The sequence below is a fragment of the Acipenser ruthenus genome, chromosome 52 (genome assembly GCF_902713425.1).
Source record: "Acipenser ruthenus chromosome 52, fAciRut3.2 maternal haplotype, whole genome shotgun sequence".
In the NCBI taxonomy this organism is placed as follows: Eukaryota; Metazoa; Chordata; class Actinopteri; order Acipenseriformes; family Acipenseridae; genus Acipenser; species Acipenser ruthenus.
In genome coordinates, this window is record NC_081240.1 from 6,531,423 (window position 1) to 6,547,867 (window position 16,445).

At 40.7% G+C, this 16,445-nt stretch overlaps 1 protein-coding gene across 1 annotated transcript; it reads left to right on the forward strand.

Moving 5' to 3' along the window:
* The first annotated feature begins 479 nt into the window (after window positions 1-479).
* LOC117962794 (serine/threonine-protein kinase ULK1-like) lies at window positions 480-16,445 on the forward strand. Its single transcript, XM_059016324.1, has 14 exons — window positions 480-855; window positions 2,580-2,688; window positions 6,183-6,281; window positions 7,066-7,107; window positions 7,858-7,890; window positions 9,497-9,533; window positions 10,681-10,854; window positions 11,065-11,138; window positions 11,595-11,696; window positions 12,046-12,104; window positions 13,887-13,969; window positions 14,512-14,562; window positions 15,172-15,237; window positions 15,427-16,445. Exons 2-14 carry the CDS (start codon window positions 2,599-2,601, stop codon window positions 15,960-15,962), a joined length of 1,446 nt encoding a protein of 481 aa, XP_058872307.1. The 5' UTR covers window positions 480-855; window positions 2,580-2,598; the 3' UTR covers window positions 15,963-16,445.

Consider the following 16,445-nt stretch of genomic DNA (forward strand, 5'->3'; position numbering starts at 1 on the left):
ACTGACATCTGCAAATACTGCATTGGTCTACTCTTTCACTTAAAGCATTAACTTATACTTTTATCAATCAGTTTCTCAGTTGGGGGGATCTGGTGTTAATGTAGCAGCAGACTAAGCTCTGATCTGGGCTGGCTCGGTAGTTAACCCAGCACTTGGCGTAACTGTGTTTCAGTTTCCTGTCATTTAAGTGATTTTGCAATGCTTTCTTGATCGGACACTTGAGGAGTATTTTTGATCGGTAAAAACAAACTTCATTGCTATCATTCCAGGGACTAGCTGTTATCTCTTTTGTTTTAGACCTTTATCAGTTTAAAGGGGGCGGGGCGTGGTGGTTAGCGCTGTTGCCTTACAGCCAGAGTGGCTTACAGTTGTTACAAGATATCAAATAATTTTTACTCACCAATTGTTGTATCCATTTTATTCATTTTTTTTTTTTTTTTTTTACTGGAGCAATCTAGGTAAAGTACCTTTGCTCAAGGGTACAGCAGCAGCTGTCTCATCCACCTGGGATTTGAACACAACACTCTGGTCTAGAGCCCTTTTTTTCATACAATCAGCGAAGAAAAATTGTAGTAATTTAAATTTTATGTGTGCCCTATAAATGGTAAAGCGGAAGAATTGGGCCAACATAATTTTACCATGGAAAATAGTTTCAATTAATCTTGAAAGACTGGTTGTAAGTAAAAGCAAAACAACAGCTTCTGACAAACAGGTTTGTGGATTTGTCACATTTCCCATAAAAATACATATAGCAAGCTATAAAAACGAAATGCGGAACATATTTTTCACACAAGTCTTCAGAAAGTGCATCGAGTCACAGAGACATTCTGCTTCTTTTCCTAATCTCAAGACAAGGTAATGTATTTAGTTATAATTCCTGTGTGACAGAGTTTTTTTTTTTTTTAAATAGTGCTGTTCCAGTGTGTTACGTAAGGGATGTGGGTTGTGGTGCATTAACAGACGGGTGTAGTTGGGTTGGAGGCACAAAGCGGATTTAAGTCCAAAAATATTGTAACCTCAAACCGTTTGTTAAAGTTATTTCAATCAATTTGTGAGAACAACAATAACAGACTTGTTTCGACACAAAAAGAGCCGTTCTCAGTGTTTTAGTCATTTAAGTAGCTGAGTAAATCTTGGAGTTATTCAAATAGAAAAATAATACTGTTTTGGCGCTTTTTTCACTGAAATACATAGCCTATTTGTGTAAAAAAAAAAAAAAAATCATGAGATTTCTAGACTGTATATTTTGAATAATAATACAATACGCAATAAAATAAACAATATTTTGTATCTTTTTTTTAATTTGTGGCAGTGTTTTCTGTAAATGGAAGTTCAATTTTATAACACTGTAAGGACGGATGTGCATTACAAGTAACCACAGTAAATAGTGCGTTTCCCCTCTTTACAGACAGTACAGTGTAGGGATATGAAGACTCGAATGCTTCATGGAGTAAAACTGGTCGCTCCTTCCCCTGGAGCACTTTACCTGTCAGCTCAGCTCTCCTTACTCTCTCCTCACAGAGACACATATTTTAAAGAGGCTGTTTTTAGTTTTAAATAATACTCATAATGTTAGAATACGTTTGGCCAGGACAGAAAAAGGACCTAGTGAGACTATAGCCCCCACTCAACAAAGGGGGCTCACAGAGAGTTCTATAGAAATACTAACCAACAGAGTATGGTCTTGAGGGTATAAAATAGTGACTAAAGATTGCATTTTAATTCCAGCTGTAAATATTACAATTGCAAAAATTTAAAATAAAAAAATTCTCACCAACCATCAGCTGCTCATTTGAGAAAATTAGGATGAGTACATCATTGTCATATTAACCCTTGCTTTATTTATTTCATCCATACTTTTAAATGTTATTTATTGTATATTCATTTTTATTTTGTTATTTTTTAATGTGTTGCATGTTTTTAATTACAATATTATGTTCTGGCACATAGGCTGTACAGACTATCAGTATTAGATATCGCAAAAACATTGCTGGTGGGTGTCACAGTGCCAGGGTCCTAGGTGCGATTCTGGCCTAGGGGGTCTGTCTGTGTGGAGTTTGCATGTTCTCCCCAATGTGTTTGCATTGTGGGTTTTCTCCGGGTACTCCGGTTTCCTCCCACAGTCTGAAGACATGCTGTTCAGGTTGATTGGTCACTCTAAATTGCCCTCAGTGTGTGAGTGTGTGTGGTGCCCTGCGATGGACTGGTGTCCCGTCCAGGGTCTAGTCTCGCCTTGCGCCCTGTGTCTGCCGGGTTAGGCTCCGGCTCACTGCGACCCTGTAAAGGATTGAGCGGTTAATGATAATGGATGGGATGGATGATTGATACGCTCAGTTGACACACACAGACACCCACCCACAGGCACACACAGGAACTAAAACACAAGCATTTAAACAATGACAGAGATACAGCTCTGACACACATGATTGTACCAACTTTTCTTTTTCTCGAAGGTAGCCCACGGAATTGGGAGGAAAAGGGGTAACTTTCTAGCTGTCGAGGGTTTGACAATGGAACAACCCGGGGTTACTTAGAAGACATCCCTAGAGCCTCATTTATATTTTCCCTTCAAATTGCAGCATCCACAAGTAGAGGGAAATGGAGACAGTGGGGAAATTTGAGTACAGCATGAAAGATGTCCTAGGACAAGGTGCATTTGGTATGGTATTTAAGGGAAGGCACAAAGAGGTAAGTAGCCTACTGTTTATATTTCTAAACATTTGTTTATTATTGTCTTTTTTTAGATTGTTTTCATTTCATGTAATGTCATTTAAAACTGCAATTCAATACCGAATTACTAAAATTCAGTACACTAAATCTTCTGGGCCTACTATATAGGGTTTGCTGTCAAAGATCGATGTACCTTTTGGAAAGAATATACAGTGCCTTGCGAAAGTATTCGGCCCCCTTGAACTTTGCGACCTTTTGCCACATTTCAGGCTTCAAACATAAAGATATGAAACTGTAATTTTTTGTGAAGAATCAACAACAAGTGGGACACAATCATGAAGTGGAACGAAATTTATTGGATATTTCAAACTTTTTTAACAAATAAAAAACTGAAAAATTGGGCGTGCAAAATTATTCAGCCCCCTTAAGTTAATACTTTGTAGCGCCACCTTTTGCTGCGATTACAGCTGTAAGTCGCTTGGGGTATGTCTCTATCAGTTTTGCACATCGAGAGACTGAAATTTTTGCCCATTCCTCCTTGCAAAACAGCTCGAGCTCAGTGAGGTTGGATGGAGAGCATTTGTGAACAGCAGTTTTCAGTTCTTTCCACAGATTCTCGATTGGATTCAGGTCTGGACTTTGACTTGGCCATTCTAACACCTGGATATGTTTATTTGTGAACCATTCCATTGTAGATTTTGCTTTATGTTTTGGATCATTGTCTTGTTGGAAGACAAATCTCCGTCCCAGTCTCAGGTCTTTTGCAGACTCCATCAGGTTTTCTTCCAGAATGGTCCTGTATTTGGCTCCATCCATCTTCCCATCAATTTTAACCATCTTCCCTGTCCCTACTGAAGAAAAGCAGGCCCAAACCATGATGTTGCCACCACCATGTTTGACAGTGGGGATGGTGTGTTCAGGGTGATGAGCTGTGTTGCTTTTACGCCAAACATAACGTTTTGCATTGTTGCCAAAAAGTTCGATTTTGGTTTCATCTGACCAGAGCACCTTCTTCCACATGTTTGGTGTGTCTCCCAGGTGGCTTGTGGCAAACTGTAAACGACACTTTTTATGGATATCTTTAAGAAATGGCTTTCTTCTTGCCACTCTTCCATAAAGGCCAGATTTGTGCAGTATACGACTGATTGTTGTCCTATGGACAGAGTCTCCCACCTCAGCTGTAGATCTCTGCAGTTCATCCAGAGTGATCATGGGCCTCTTGGCTGCATCTCTGATCAGTCTTCTCCTTGTATGAGCTGAAAGTTTAGAGGGACGGCCAGGTCTTGGTAGATTTGCAGTGGTCTGATACTCCTTCCATTTCAATATTATCGCTTGCACAGTGCTCCTTGGGATGTTTAAAGCTTGGGAAATCTTTTTGTATCCAAATCCGGCTTTAAACTTCTCCACAACAGTATCTCGGACCTGCCTGGTGTGTTCCTTGTTCTTCATGATGCTCTCTGCGCTTTAAACGGACCTCTGAGACTATCACAGTGCAGGTGCATTTATACGGAGACTTGATTACACACAGGTGGATTCTATTTATCATCATTAGTCATTTAGGTCAACATTGGATCATTCAGAGATCCTCACTGAACTTCTGGAGAGAGTTTGCTGCACTGAAAGTAAAGGGGCTGAATAATTTTGCACGCCCAATTTTTCAGTTTTTTATTTGTTAAAAAAGTTTGAAATATCCAATAAATTTCGTTCCACTTCATGATTGTGTCCCACTTGTTGTTGATTCTTCACAAAAAATTACAGTTTCATATCTTTATGTTTGAAGCCTGAAATGTGGCAAAAGGTCGCAAAGTTCAAGGGGGCCGAATACTTTCGCAAGGCACTGTAAATCTATGATAATCATAAAGAATATGGAGATGTGTTACTTTAATGTATAGCTACATTTCTATGGCTATACAGAATTTCTAAGAAGGAGTTAGAACATTTTGGGACATGCACTAAACAGCGGTAACCAGTTTGCCATGCAGTAAGCCACTTACCTCGTACTGTGTGCACCTTGACTAAGCAGTAAACGTGAGGTAAACAATGCACAGGAAAAGTCCCGAGTACTGGGGATTTAATGAATTATGTTAATAGTGGAAATGTATACACCTACATCAAAAATACAGCGAAGAAAGTCACTTAATATGCAAGCTTATTCTCTAAAGATTGCTGACATTTTTGGGTCAATGATAAATTGTCGCCTACAATTGGTCCTGCCGATAATTAGTCCCAGAAACAATTCTTCCCTGTGATAATAGGTTCCCCCTGATAATTGGTCCTGGCGACAGTTCTTCCCTGTGATAATAGGTTCCCCCTGATAATTGGTCCTGGCGACAATTCTTCCCTGTGATAATAGGTTCCCCCTGGTAATTGGTCCTGGCGACAATTCTTCCCTGTGATAATAGGTTCCCCCTGATAATTGGTCCTGGCGACAATTCTTCCCTGTGATAATAGGTTCCCCCTGATAATTGGTCCTGGCGACAATTCTTCCCTGTGATAATAGGTTCCCCCTGATAATTGGTCCTGGCGACAATTCTTCCCTGTGATAATAGGTTCCCCCTGATAATTGGTCCTGGCGACAATTCTTCCCTGTGATAATAGGTTCCCCCTGATAATTGGTCCTGGCGAAAATTCTTCCCTGTGATAATAGGTCCCCCTTGATAATTGGTCGACAATTCACCCCCATGACAATGGGTCCCCAAAACATATTCTCCATATGAACATTTCTTACCATTTGTAAGTGTTTAAAGCTGTTGGAATATCATTGCAAACTGATAATTAATTAGGAACTGCTTGCTCTCTCTGAAGTGTGTCGCGACTTCAGCTGTCAGGTCTCTTTCACTCTCTGCTGATGTATCAGTCACTTTGCATTGCTTGCGAGTCACGTGGTCTGCTTGGGAATATGCAAGTTGAGACTCAAATATGAGCCAATAGACATTACACCGAACGCAGCATGCATTCTGCCTGTTCTGCAGTTGTCTGTTGTTATGCCATGGCTATATGTACAGTGGCTTTTGATTGTCAAACCCACAGAAGATACAAAGCTTAGTAAATATATATATGCAAAGTATTGTCCTCAAGTACAGACAAGTTTCAAAGACAAGTGCTGTCTAACATCTGTTAGCAGTGGTACAACATGAATAGAGAATTCAATTTGGTCCAAAATATACAACAACAACAAAAAAAGCTGTACATTTTTAAAAAGTTTACAGTTTTTGGAGTTTAAATGAATGTATTTTAATTGAAGTGGAATATTCTTTATTAAAAAGTGTGAAACACTGCGATGGACTGGCAGTGTCCCGTCCAGGGTGTAGTCCTGCCTTGCATTGCCCTGTGTCTGCCGGTTTAGGCTCCGGCTCACAGCAGTGACCCTCTAAAGGAATAACCGGTTATGATAATGGATAGATTGATGGAAAAAAAGTGTTACATGAATGCACCTGATGATATATACAAAAGTGCACATGGATGAAATGAATGTAAATGAGGTACATATTTCATTTTTCTTTTTTTACAAGAAAAACGGTGAAGTTGCCATCAAATGTATACACACGAAAAACCTCTCTTTTGATCAAACTTACTGGACACAGTTAGACAGGGAGATACAGATTTTAAAGGTAAGAACATTGGCAATTTTGTTTTCACTGTATTTGCCCATGGTAATAGTTTCCTTCACTATTAATGTTATGTCATGTAACAGGGCGAGCAGCCCTATACAGATTTATTTATTTTTAGATCAGGGTTTCCCCTCTCCGCCCCTGTATTATTTTGCATTTGTTTTGTATTATTATTATTATTATTATTATTATTATTATTATTATTATGATTTATTTATAATGTATAGAAGACGGCGAAGTGCCGCAGGTTTTGTTATTGGTTATTACTGTATTTATAGATGACGGCGTAGCCGATTTTGTTTGTATTGTTTAGTAGCGTGGATGGGAAGCCCCATCCATGGTAATTTAAAAGCTCGTGCAGATTGTGGCCGGGGGGTAATGGATTAATTACTAGCCAGTTAAACCCCTCGGCCACGCTATAAAAGCCTGCAGCTCGCTGCACTCGGGTGGGTGTTAGCAGGAGAGAGTGAGCGAGAGGAGTGAGAGAAAAACAAAACAAAACTTTATTTAAAACGATTCCAGGAACAGTGACAGCAACTGCCCAGCCTGACCTGGGATCGTATTATTTTTGGGTTCGTGACTTGTTTTGTTTCAATATTTATTTTGCTCTGTGAGCAAGTTTCTTTTTGTTCAAACCTTTTATTTATTTTTGTATTATTTAATTAAAAGGGCGCAAGCCTTTTAAACTGCAGTACCTGGTGTCAGTTTCTATTCCTGTTTCTGTCCTGATGTCACACCGCCCAGCCACCTTGTCACATATCAATACAATTTTTTTTTTCCTTAGGGGCTGAAACATGACAATTTTGTGAGATTGTATGATTTCCAGGTAATATTAATTTCATTTATCTGATCATTTTATAGGGGCGCATTGGTGGCGTGGTGGTTAGTCCTGCTGCCTCACAGTGCCAGGGTCCTGATTTCAAATCTGGCCTTGGAGGTCTGTCTGTGTGGAGTTTGCATGTTCTCCCCAATGTGTTTCCGCATTGTGTGTTTTCTCTGGGTACTCCAGTTTCCTCCCACAGTCCAAAGACATGCTGTTCAGATTGATTGGTCACTCTAAATTGCCCAGTGAGTGTGGTGTGAGTGTGTGAGTGTGGTGTGAGTGTGTGAGTGTGTGGTGCCCTGCGATGGACTGGCGTCCTGTCCAGGGTGTAGTCTTACCTTGCATTGCCCTGTGTCTGCCAGGTTAGGCTTCAGCTCACCGCAACCCTGTAAAAGAATAAGTAGTTAATGATAATGAATGGAGTTTTCCATATATTGCATATAACTACATGTCACTCTGCAAAACCTTTGGTTGAATAGGGTGTCTGCACACCCAAAAATATTAGAACCCCCTGGTCTAGACAAATAAACGAATGCCAACCTCTGTGTAGATATATACATATACATGTGGTAATAATGGTCTTACCACACAACCTGTCATGGGTTATTTCTTACGTAATACATATGCAAAAAAACAAATGCAAACTATTATCACATGCATCATTTTTGTTGAAATTGATTAAGACTTAATTCTGCCGTTCCCTTTAACAGTGCTTGGCATTCACACTCATCTCTACCTGCTTTTCTTTTTTAGAAAACATCTAGTTGTGTCTATCTGGTGATGGAGGTAAGTCACCTTTCCCATCTGTGTGTGATTAGTATGCTTTTGCTCATTAATATATTGACATGGTGGTTAGCGCTGCTGCCTCACAGCTCCAGGGTCCTAGGTTCGATTCCAGCTTAGGGGATCTGTCTGTGTGGAGTATGCATGTTCTCCCAATGTGTTCACATTGTGGGTTTTCTCCAGGTACTCTGGTTTCCTCCCACAGTCCAAAGACATGCTGTTCAGGTTGATTGGTCAATCTAAATTGCCTTCTGTGTGTGTGTGTGTGAGGGACCCTCTGTGGCTGCTGGTTGAGTGTGAGTGTGTGTGAGTGTGGTTCTCTGCGATGGACTGGCGTCCCGTCCAGGGTGTAGTCCTGCCTTGTGCCCTGTGTCTGCCGGGTTAGGCTCCGGCTCACTGTATTGACTCCTCTAAAGGATTAAGCAGTTATGATAATGGATGGATGTATTGACTCCTTGTCTCTCTATATAGAGTCTATATGTGTGTATGTATGTATTTCACTGTATTGACTCCTCTAAAGGATTAAGCAGTTATGATAATGGATGGATGTATTGACTCCTTGTCTCTCTATATAGAGTCTATATGTGTGTATGTATGTATTTCACTGTATTGACTCCTCTAAAGGATTAAGCGGTTATGATAATGGATGGATGTATTGACTCCTTGTCTCTCTATATAGAGTCTATATGTGTGTATGTATGTATTTCACTGTATTGACTCCTCTAAAGGAATAAGCGGTTATGATAATGGATGGATGGATGATGGTCCTTTATTCACAGACTTTTTTGTGTACATTGTAAAATGAATAGTGCATAATCTTTAGTCATAGCTTTGATGCATTAAAGTGTGTGAATCACTTATAGTTATAGCCTAAAATCAACAGTTTGATTGTGATTTTTCTTATAAAAAAAGAACATGATCCTACTTTCATTTATAATCCAGTTATACTGACAATTTCTGGTTATTTCTATTGACATGCACTGTGTGTTTTGAATCTTTCTTTTATGAAACATACTGTTTGTACACTCAGAACGAGCATAAAATAAGCTGTTTAATGGTCTTTTATTTCTATGCAATGTTTTCTGTGAATTTTTGCCTTTGTACTTTATTTGATGAATTATTAAAGTTCCCCACTCATCACTTTTGTGTGTTACATGTTCCCATATGTCACTACAACTGTTTAAGTAAGGTGTGTGTATTATTTATGTATTTTTGACATCCTGACCATTTTTTTTACACTATTATTAAATTGCAGTCTTCTACAGCACTCAATTTCCAAGATTGCTTTCTAAACATACCCTTCAGATGAAGAACTTCAGAACTACACTTCCCATCACTCCCATTATAGATACATGAGTAGGAAGATGATGGGAAATGTAGTTCTGAAAAGTTCTTCTAAAGGGTACATTTGGAAAGCCATCTTGAAAAACGAGCACTGTAGACTGCAGTTTAATCAGGATATCAAAATATATTAATAAAAACAATATACACATCTTACTTAAATAGTTGTAGCAACATTAAGTAAACAGCTTGAGCTCCCCTTTAAGCTCCTGTGTGGTAGTTATCTGATGTGATCCTGTTTGTTTTTGATTTGTTTTTTTCTTGCTAGTACTGCAATGGAGGGGATCTGGCAGACTACCTGAAATGTAAGTTACATTTGAAAACTTTGATACCTGGTTTAGTTTGTGTATCTCTTTTTAAACTCCTAGTTTTAAGTTTTTGTGTCAAATACAACTAAATGTCCTTTGAGAGGTGATATGATTGCTTTTTATTTTTGTAATAGGTGCTGAAAGCCAGGCTACATGTCCATCCATCCATTATCATTAACCGCTCAATCCTTTACAGGGTCGCGGTGAGCAGAGCCTAACCCGGCATACACAGGGCAATGCAAGACGAGACTACACCCTGGATGGGACGCCAGTCCATCGCAGGGCACCACACACACACATACACTCATACAGAGGGCAATTTAGAGTGACCAATCAACCTGAACAGCATGTCTTTGGACTGTGGGAGGAAACCGGAATACCTGGAGAAAACCCATGCGAGGCTACATGTCTTTAAAGTTAAATGTAGAACATATAGCTTATTAAAGGGTTAATTGTACAGGATATTGCACTCTGTTATTTCCCCTCTGGCATTACAACGTTAGTGCATAGGGGTGTTCTTTGGAAAAACATGCCAAACTTGTGGAAAAACGTTGGTGTTTTTGCAAATAGAAACTCAGTACCCTGACAACACAGCAATTGTGAACAGAAACGAACGATCAACTGATTTTAAGCAATTTTCGAGCAGAGGTGCAGTGCGACATCAAAGTAAATAAATCACTTAGTAATAGGAAAGGATATTACATGCGTCTCTTAAACACCACTGAAGTACTCCCTGCCTATGAAGTTACATATTTTCTTAATTCAAGTAAACTGGACTTAATATATCAAAGTGTTTAATGTGAGGTAGGAGAGAGTGGATTAGCTCCATGATCTCAGCACCGGTCACTCTAAATTGCCCTCTGTGTGAGTGTGGTGTGTGTGTGTGTGTGTGTGTGTGTGTGTGTGTGTGTGTGTGTGTGTGTGTGTGTGTGTGTGGTGCCCTGTGATGGACTGGCGTCCCGTCCAGGGTGTAGTCCTGCCTTGCATTGCCCTGTGTATGCCGGGTTAGGCTCCGGCTGTAAAGGATTAAGCGGTTAATGATAATGGATGGATGGATGGATGAAACACTAAAATAAAAATCATGTTTATTCAACTCCTGGCAATGGTTTTCTTTATTTGAGGTTTTGTTCACTTTTTTTCATAGCCAAAGGGCCCCTAAATGAGGACACAATCCGTCTGTTCCTGCAGCAGATCACATCTGCCATGAAGGTGCTGCAGAGCAAGGGAGTCATCCACCGAGACCTCAAACCACAGAACATCCTGCTGGCCCTTACAGGAGGGGACAAATCCAACCCCAGAAACATTCGCTTGAAGATTGGTGAGCTACTGCTCCTCCCCCTCCTCCTCTCCTCTGCTCCTCCTCCCCCCTTCCTCCTCTTCTCTCCTCCTCCCACCTCCTCCTCTTCCCCCTCTCCCCCCTCCATGACTAGTGACATGGTCTAACTATTAGAGGACCAAGAAATTGAGCCCCATAAAGACTAACGCCACATTGCTATTCCTGCCTCACTTCCTTTCTTTTACCCTACAGCCGACTTTGGGTTAGCCAGATTCCAGCCAACCAATATGATGGCACTTACAATGTGTGGTACTCCTCTGTACATGGTGAGTGCTTTACCACTTTGTATGGCTGTTACTATTGCTAGGATTTGCATAGGCATTAGATGCATAGTATTATTGATGGTAATATTTTAAGCTGAGTTTGCATGTTCTCCCCAATGTGTTTTCACATTGTGGGATTTCTCCGGGTACTCTGGTTTCCTTCCACAGTCCAAAGACATGCTGTTCAGGTTGATTGGTCACTCTAAATTGCCCTCTGTATGAGTGTGTGTGTGTGTGTGTGTGTGTGTGTGTGTGTGGTGCCCTGTGATGGACTGGCGTCCCGTCCAGGGTGTAGTCTCGTCTTGCATTGCCCTGTGTATGCCGGGTTAGGCTCTGGCTCACCGCGACCCTGTAAAGGATTAAGCGGTTAATGACAATGGATGGATGGATATTTTGCTGTTCTGTTGCTGTTCTGTGCATTACTGTTCTTTCACTGTGCTTTCTGTGTTTTTTTTCCAGGCTCCTGAAGTTATAATGGCCAAGACCTATGATGCAAAAGTTGATCTATGGAGTATAGGAATCATAGTGTACCAATGTCTGACTGGCCAGGTCCCATTTCAGGTGAGTCCACATGCTGTTGTGACATGTTCACTTATCGCCTATTACCGGTATACCAGATGAATCATGCTGATTAGTATTGTGCTGAGGACAGTTTCTAGCATCACATTGTCAATCCGGTGTGAACCCTGAACAGTTCACTGCTAGGTTTCCAATGTTCTCTGTGCTATTCAGTATTTTTATCAAGTGAGTGACAGACGCTGTTATTGGGCTGTTATGCTGCTATTCGAAATACTCTGGTATTGCCTGCATGTAAACGTAGTCACTGGTAATGTTTTTTTTCTTTTAGTGTGTCTAAAGATATTTTGTGTTTCACACCCATCTTAAATACTTTTGGGTTGATAATTTTCAGGCTAGCAACCCTCAAGAGCTCTGTCGCCTCTTTGAGAAACACAAGAACTCGACTCCCAAGTAAGTATATTTGCTTCACACCCCCTAACATCTTTCCTCAACTCCTCTTAGATTTTTTCCCGTGCTTTTTCAATTTTTCTGCCATGTTTTGGTAATAAGATTTTCATCCACTGTGACACTGTTTAAACTTCTACCTGTGAAGTGACACATAAGAAATTTCAAAATGAGGAAAGGCCATTCACCCCACCTATGCTTGTCCACTACAATGCTTATATGGGCAGCAGTGTGGAGTAGTGGTTAGGGCTCTGGACTCTTGACCGGAGGAGTTTAATCCCAGTTGGGGGACACTGCTGCTGTACCCTTGAGCAAGCAGGTACTTTACCTAGATTGCTCCAGTAAAAACCCAACTGTATAAATGGGTATGTGAAAAACAAAAATATAATTGTAAATTGTAAGTCGCTCTGGATAAGGGCGTCTGCTAAGAAATTAATAATAATAATTATATGATCTGTTAGCACCCAGTAGAGGGGAAAAAGGGGGAAATAAAACCTATAGGAATCCATTGCTAAGTGGATCACCCTTACTCCAGGCAAGCAGTTTCCAAATGACAAATAATTGGGCACCTATCCCTCTGTACAAAACCTTTTTTATTTGATGTATTTTTTAACCTGTAGTATTGCTGGTGTACTGTTTGTATTTCATTCTTTACCTGTGTTTTATTTCTGTATCCAACCCCACTTGTCATTTTTAATATACTTTTAATGTAATAATGTTCATCCTCTTCTGTGTTCAATATAATTCACGAGCACTACACTACATGCAGTATCTCATCTAAACCACATTATAGAAATGGAATCTCCTGTAAAGCTAAGCGTAACAGGGTGTATACGTTTTTGGGAACATGCTATACTAAACATTTTTTCCCCCAAAATTTCTATATAAAGATGTGCTTGTTAAGTAAACAGGAATGAGTGTTTGCTAGCTCTCTATTTATATCTGCATCAAATTGAACAGTTCAGAAGCCTGCCTCTAGAATGTAAAGCACCTGCCATTCAAAATGTTTCTTCACAAACTCAACTCAACTAAACTTGTGTGCACTTAAACAACATGTTATTTATTTATTAGCAGACACCCTCATCCACGGTGACTTACAATTGTTACATTTATTTCACATTATTTTGTACATCCATCCATTATCAATAACCACTTAATCCTTTAGAGGGTTGCGGTGAGTCGGAGTCTAACCCGGCATACACAGGGTGCAAAGCAAGACCACACACTGGATGGGACCACACACTCTCACACACACACACACAGAGGGCAATTTAGAGTGACCAATTAACCTGAACAGTTTGGACTGTGGGGGGAAACCCACAATGCAAACACGGGGAGAACATGCAAACTCCACACAGACAGACCCCCTAGGCCGGATTCGAACCTAGGACCCTGGCGCTGTGAGGCAGCAGCGCTAACCACCACGCCACCGTGCCACCCATTTTGTACATACAATTACTCATTTATACAGTTGGGTTTTTACTGGAGCAATCTAGGTAAAGTTGCTCAATGGTATAGCAGCAGTGTGTCCCCCACCTGGGATTGAACCCACACAAGACACTCCGGTCAAGAGTCCAGAGTCCTAACCACTACTCTACACTGCTGTCCTATGTTACTAATCCTAAATATCAAATGTATTCTTGTTGTTTTAAACAAACACTGATTTGTTAAATTATGGTCTTGAGTTGCCAGTTGCCTATTCACTATTTAAACTTTTAACAGTACCGTTGGCCGTTTTTGAATGAATTTAAAATGCTAAATAACTACGTGCCTCTTTCTTTATGCCAGCATCCCACAGGGGATCTCCACTCACTTGCGCCACCTACTGTGCGGGCTGTTGCAGTGCAATCCTAAAAATCGCATTGAATTTGGTGGGTAAATTTTATTTTGTCAAGTTTTCTTCAATATGTTGTATCACTGAATTTACATACTATATCTCACTAATTCTGCGATGTACTGGCGTCCCATCCAGGGTGTAGTCTTGCCTTGCGCTCTGTGTATGCTGGGTTAGGCTCTGGCTCACCGAGACCCTGTAAAGGATTAAGCGGTTAATGATGATGGATGGATGGATGGATCTCCCTAGTTTTACATACACACTAGTCCTTTAATACCGAAATCAACCTTAATATAAACTGTCTTTGTAATTTAAACTGCATTCGACAGAAAATTTCCAGTTTTCCAGTGGAGAACAATGACAGGGAAATTTGTGAAAGTTTGTGCTATTACTGCATAGCTTTGCTTTCATTTGCCATCATATTGAATCATATTGCCTGCACCACAGTTATCTCTAGTCATTGACCACCAATCATCATTATTGTTTGCATTCATAAAATTGATTCCAAGTAAAATCATTTCTGCTTTTTGTGACGGTCTGCTTGCACTAGAGGCTTATAAATCTCTTGCGTTCTTACAGATACATTTTTCAGACACCCTTTCCTCAGAGTGAGCTCACCCAAGAAAAATTGTAAGTGAAATTACTGAACCCATATATTATTATAACGGTACAATTGTTATACTCCTTGGTTAGAGTAGAGGCTGTTAGGGGCAGAATTTCTTTCCCATGAAGTCCCACTCAGCCGAGACAGCGTGGAACTCCCAATCATTTACTGTGGACTGATAAAAGCTTCCAGTCTCTCTACTGTTGTCAAGGGAACATTATACACTGTCAATGACCACAGCAGAGGAGAGGGGAGGAGAGGGGCAGGAGAGGAGGAGGGGAGTAGAGTGGGGATGAGAGGAGGGGAGAAGAGTGGGGAGGGGATGAGAGGAGGAGAGGATGAGGGAGGAGAGGAGGAGAGGATGGGGGAGGAGAGGATGAGGGAGGAGAGGATGGGGAGGAGAGGAGGGGGGAAGGACAGGAGGACTGGAGGAGAGGGGAGAGGGGAGGAGGAATGAATTAGTTGTGTTGCTAGAGAGTCACAGACATGTATTGCATAATTACAAACTTAACTTTCCAGCCACCTTCTCCTTCAGTTACATAAACTTTTTTGGGGGGGGATATCTGTTTTAACTCACACAGAGTTCTCAATTTATTCAGAAGTTTCAATTCCATTTCTCTCTTTTTTCTCCCCAGCAAAAGAAGCTGCCATTCAAAGTCGACAGGCTCCAGAGCCAAAGACCAGAGCTGACTTTTTAAAATGTAAGAATTCTGTTTTCACTAACATTTGATTGAAAGATGCGTCCCTCCATTTTGAGAAGAGCTGACACTACAGAACAGGGAGGAGTGGAGCTTGAGGACAGCAATTTCCAACCCAGTGCAGATTGTTTTTCAGTGATTTGATTTTTCTAAGCATCTCTGTCCTTTAACCCTCCTCTTCTCTTCAATCAGATTACTGTCGTCTCACACTGGACCCCAACACAGCGAATAGAGAGCTCTGTCTGTCTGAAGGGAACAGAAAGGTAACACGACGGAGAGAGGTCCAGCCATATCCTGATCACCCAGATAGATTTGACATCTTGTACCAAGTGCTTTGCAAAGAGGGTTTGTCTGGGTCTCCCTGCTACTGGGAGATTGAGTGGAGTGGCAGGGAGGGGGTAGATATAGGAGTCGCATATAAAGGAATCGACCCGAAAGGAGAGGATATTTCCTTTCAGCTTGGACACAATAATAAGTCCTGGAAATTGTTCTGCTGTGATTCCAGGTACTCTGCCTGGCAGAATAACAATGTATCTGAAGTAAAATTATTCCGCTCCCCCAGAATAGGGGTGTATCTGGACTTTACTGCTGGCACGCTATCATTTTATGAAGTCTCTGGAGACAAAATGACCCCCCTGCACAGATTCCAAACCACATTTACTGAGAAACTCTATCCTGGGTTTTATATTCATTCTGATTCCAGTGTAACAATCTGCAAGCTGAAGTAACCGTCTGTTTAGTGTTTGAATGAAGAGGTTCATTTCTGAGTGAATTTCTGTTGACTTTCTTTTTTCTGCATAGCAATGGCCTTCAGTAGAAGGTTGCTGGACTCTCAAGCTTAGTAAAACTGTCTCCCACAATAAGAATGTGTACTCACTTCCACAGCATCTTCTTATCACAAGGACTGGTGTCTGCTAGTTTGTAACTTATCTTGAGGAAGAAGTTTTGAAGTCACAACACTCTTCGTCTTGCAGAACTTTCTGTTCAAACCTGTGATGTGCTTTTAGTACACACCTATTCTTTGCTTAGTATCACCACTAACATGTTTATATATGCTTGTATTTGTAGTCAGCTTTAAGACAGTTTGTACACTGTTCTTCCCTGGCGCATTAAATAAAGTACTTTGTAGTTGGTAACCTGCCTGGGGTCCTGAGTCTCTTTGAGTAGCGGAGAAGAAATCCACTACATTGAAGAAACTTTCGTTTTTCTCT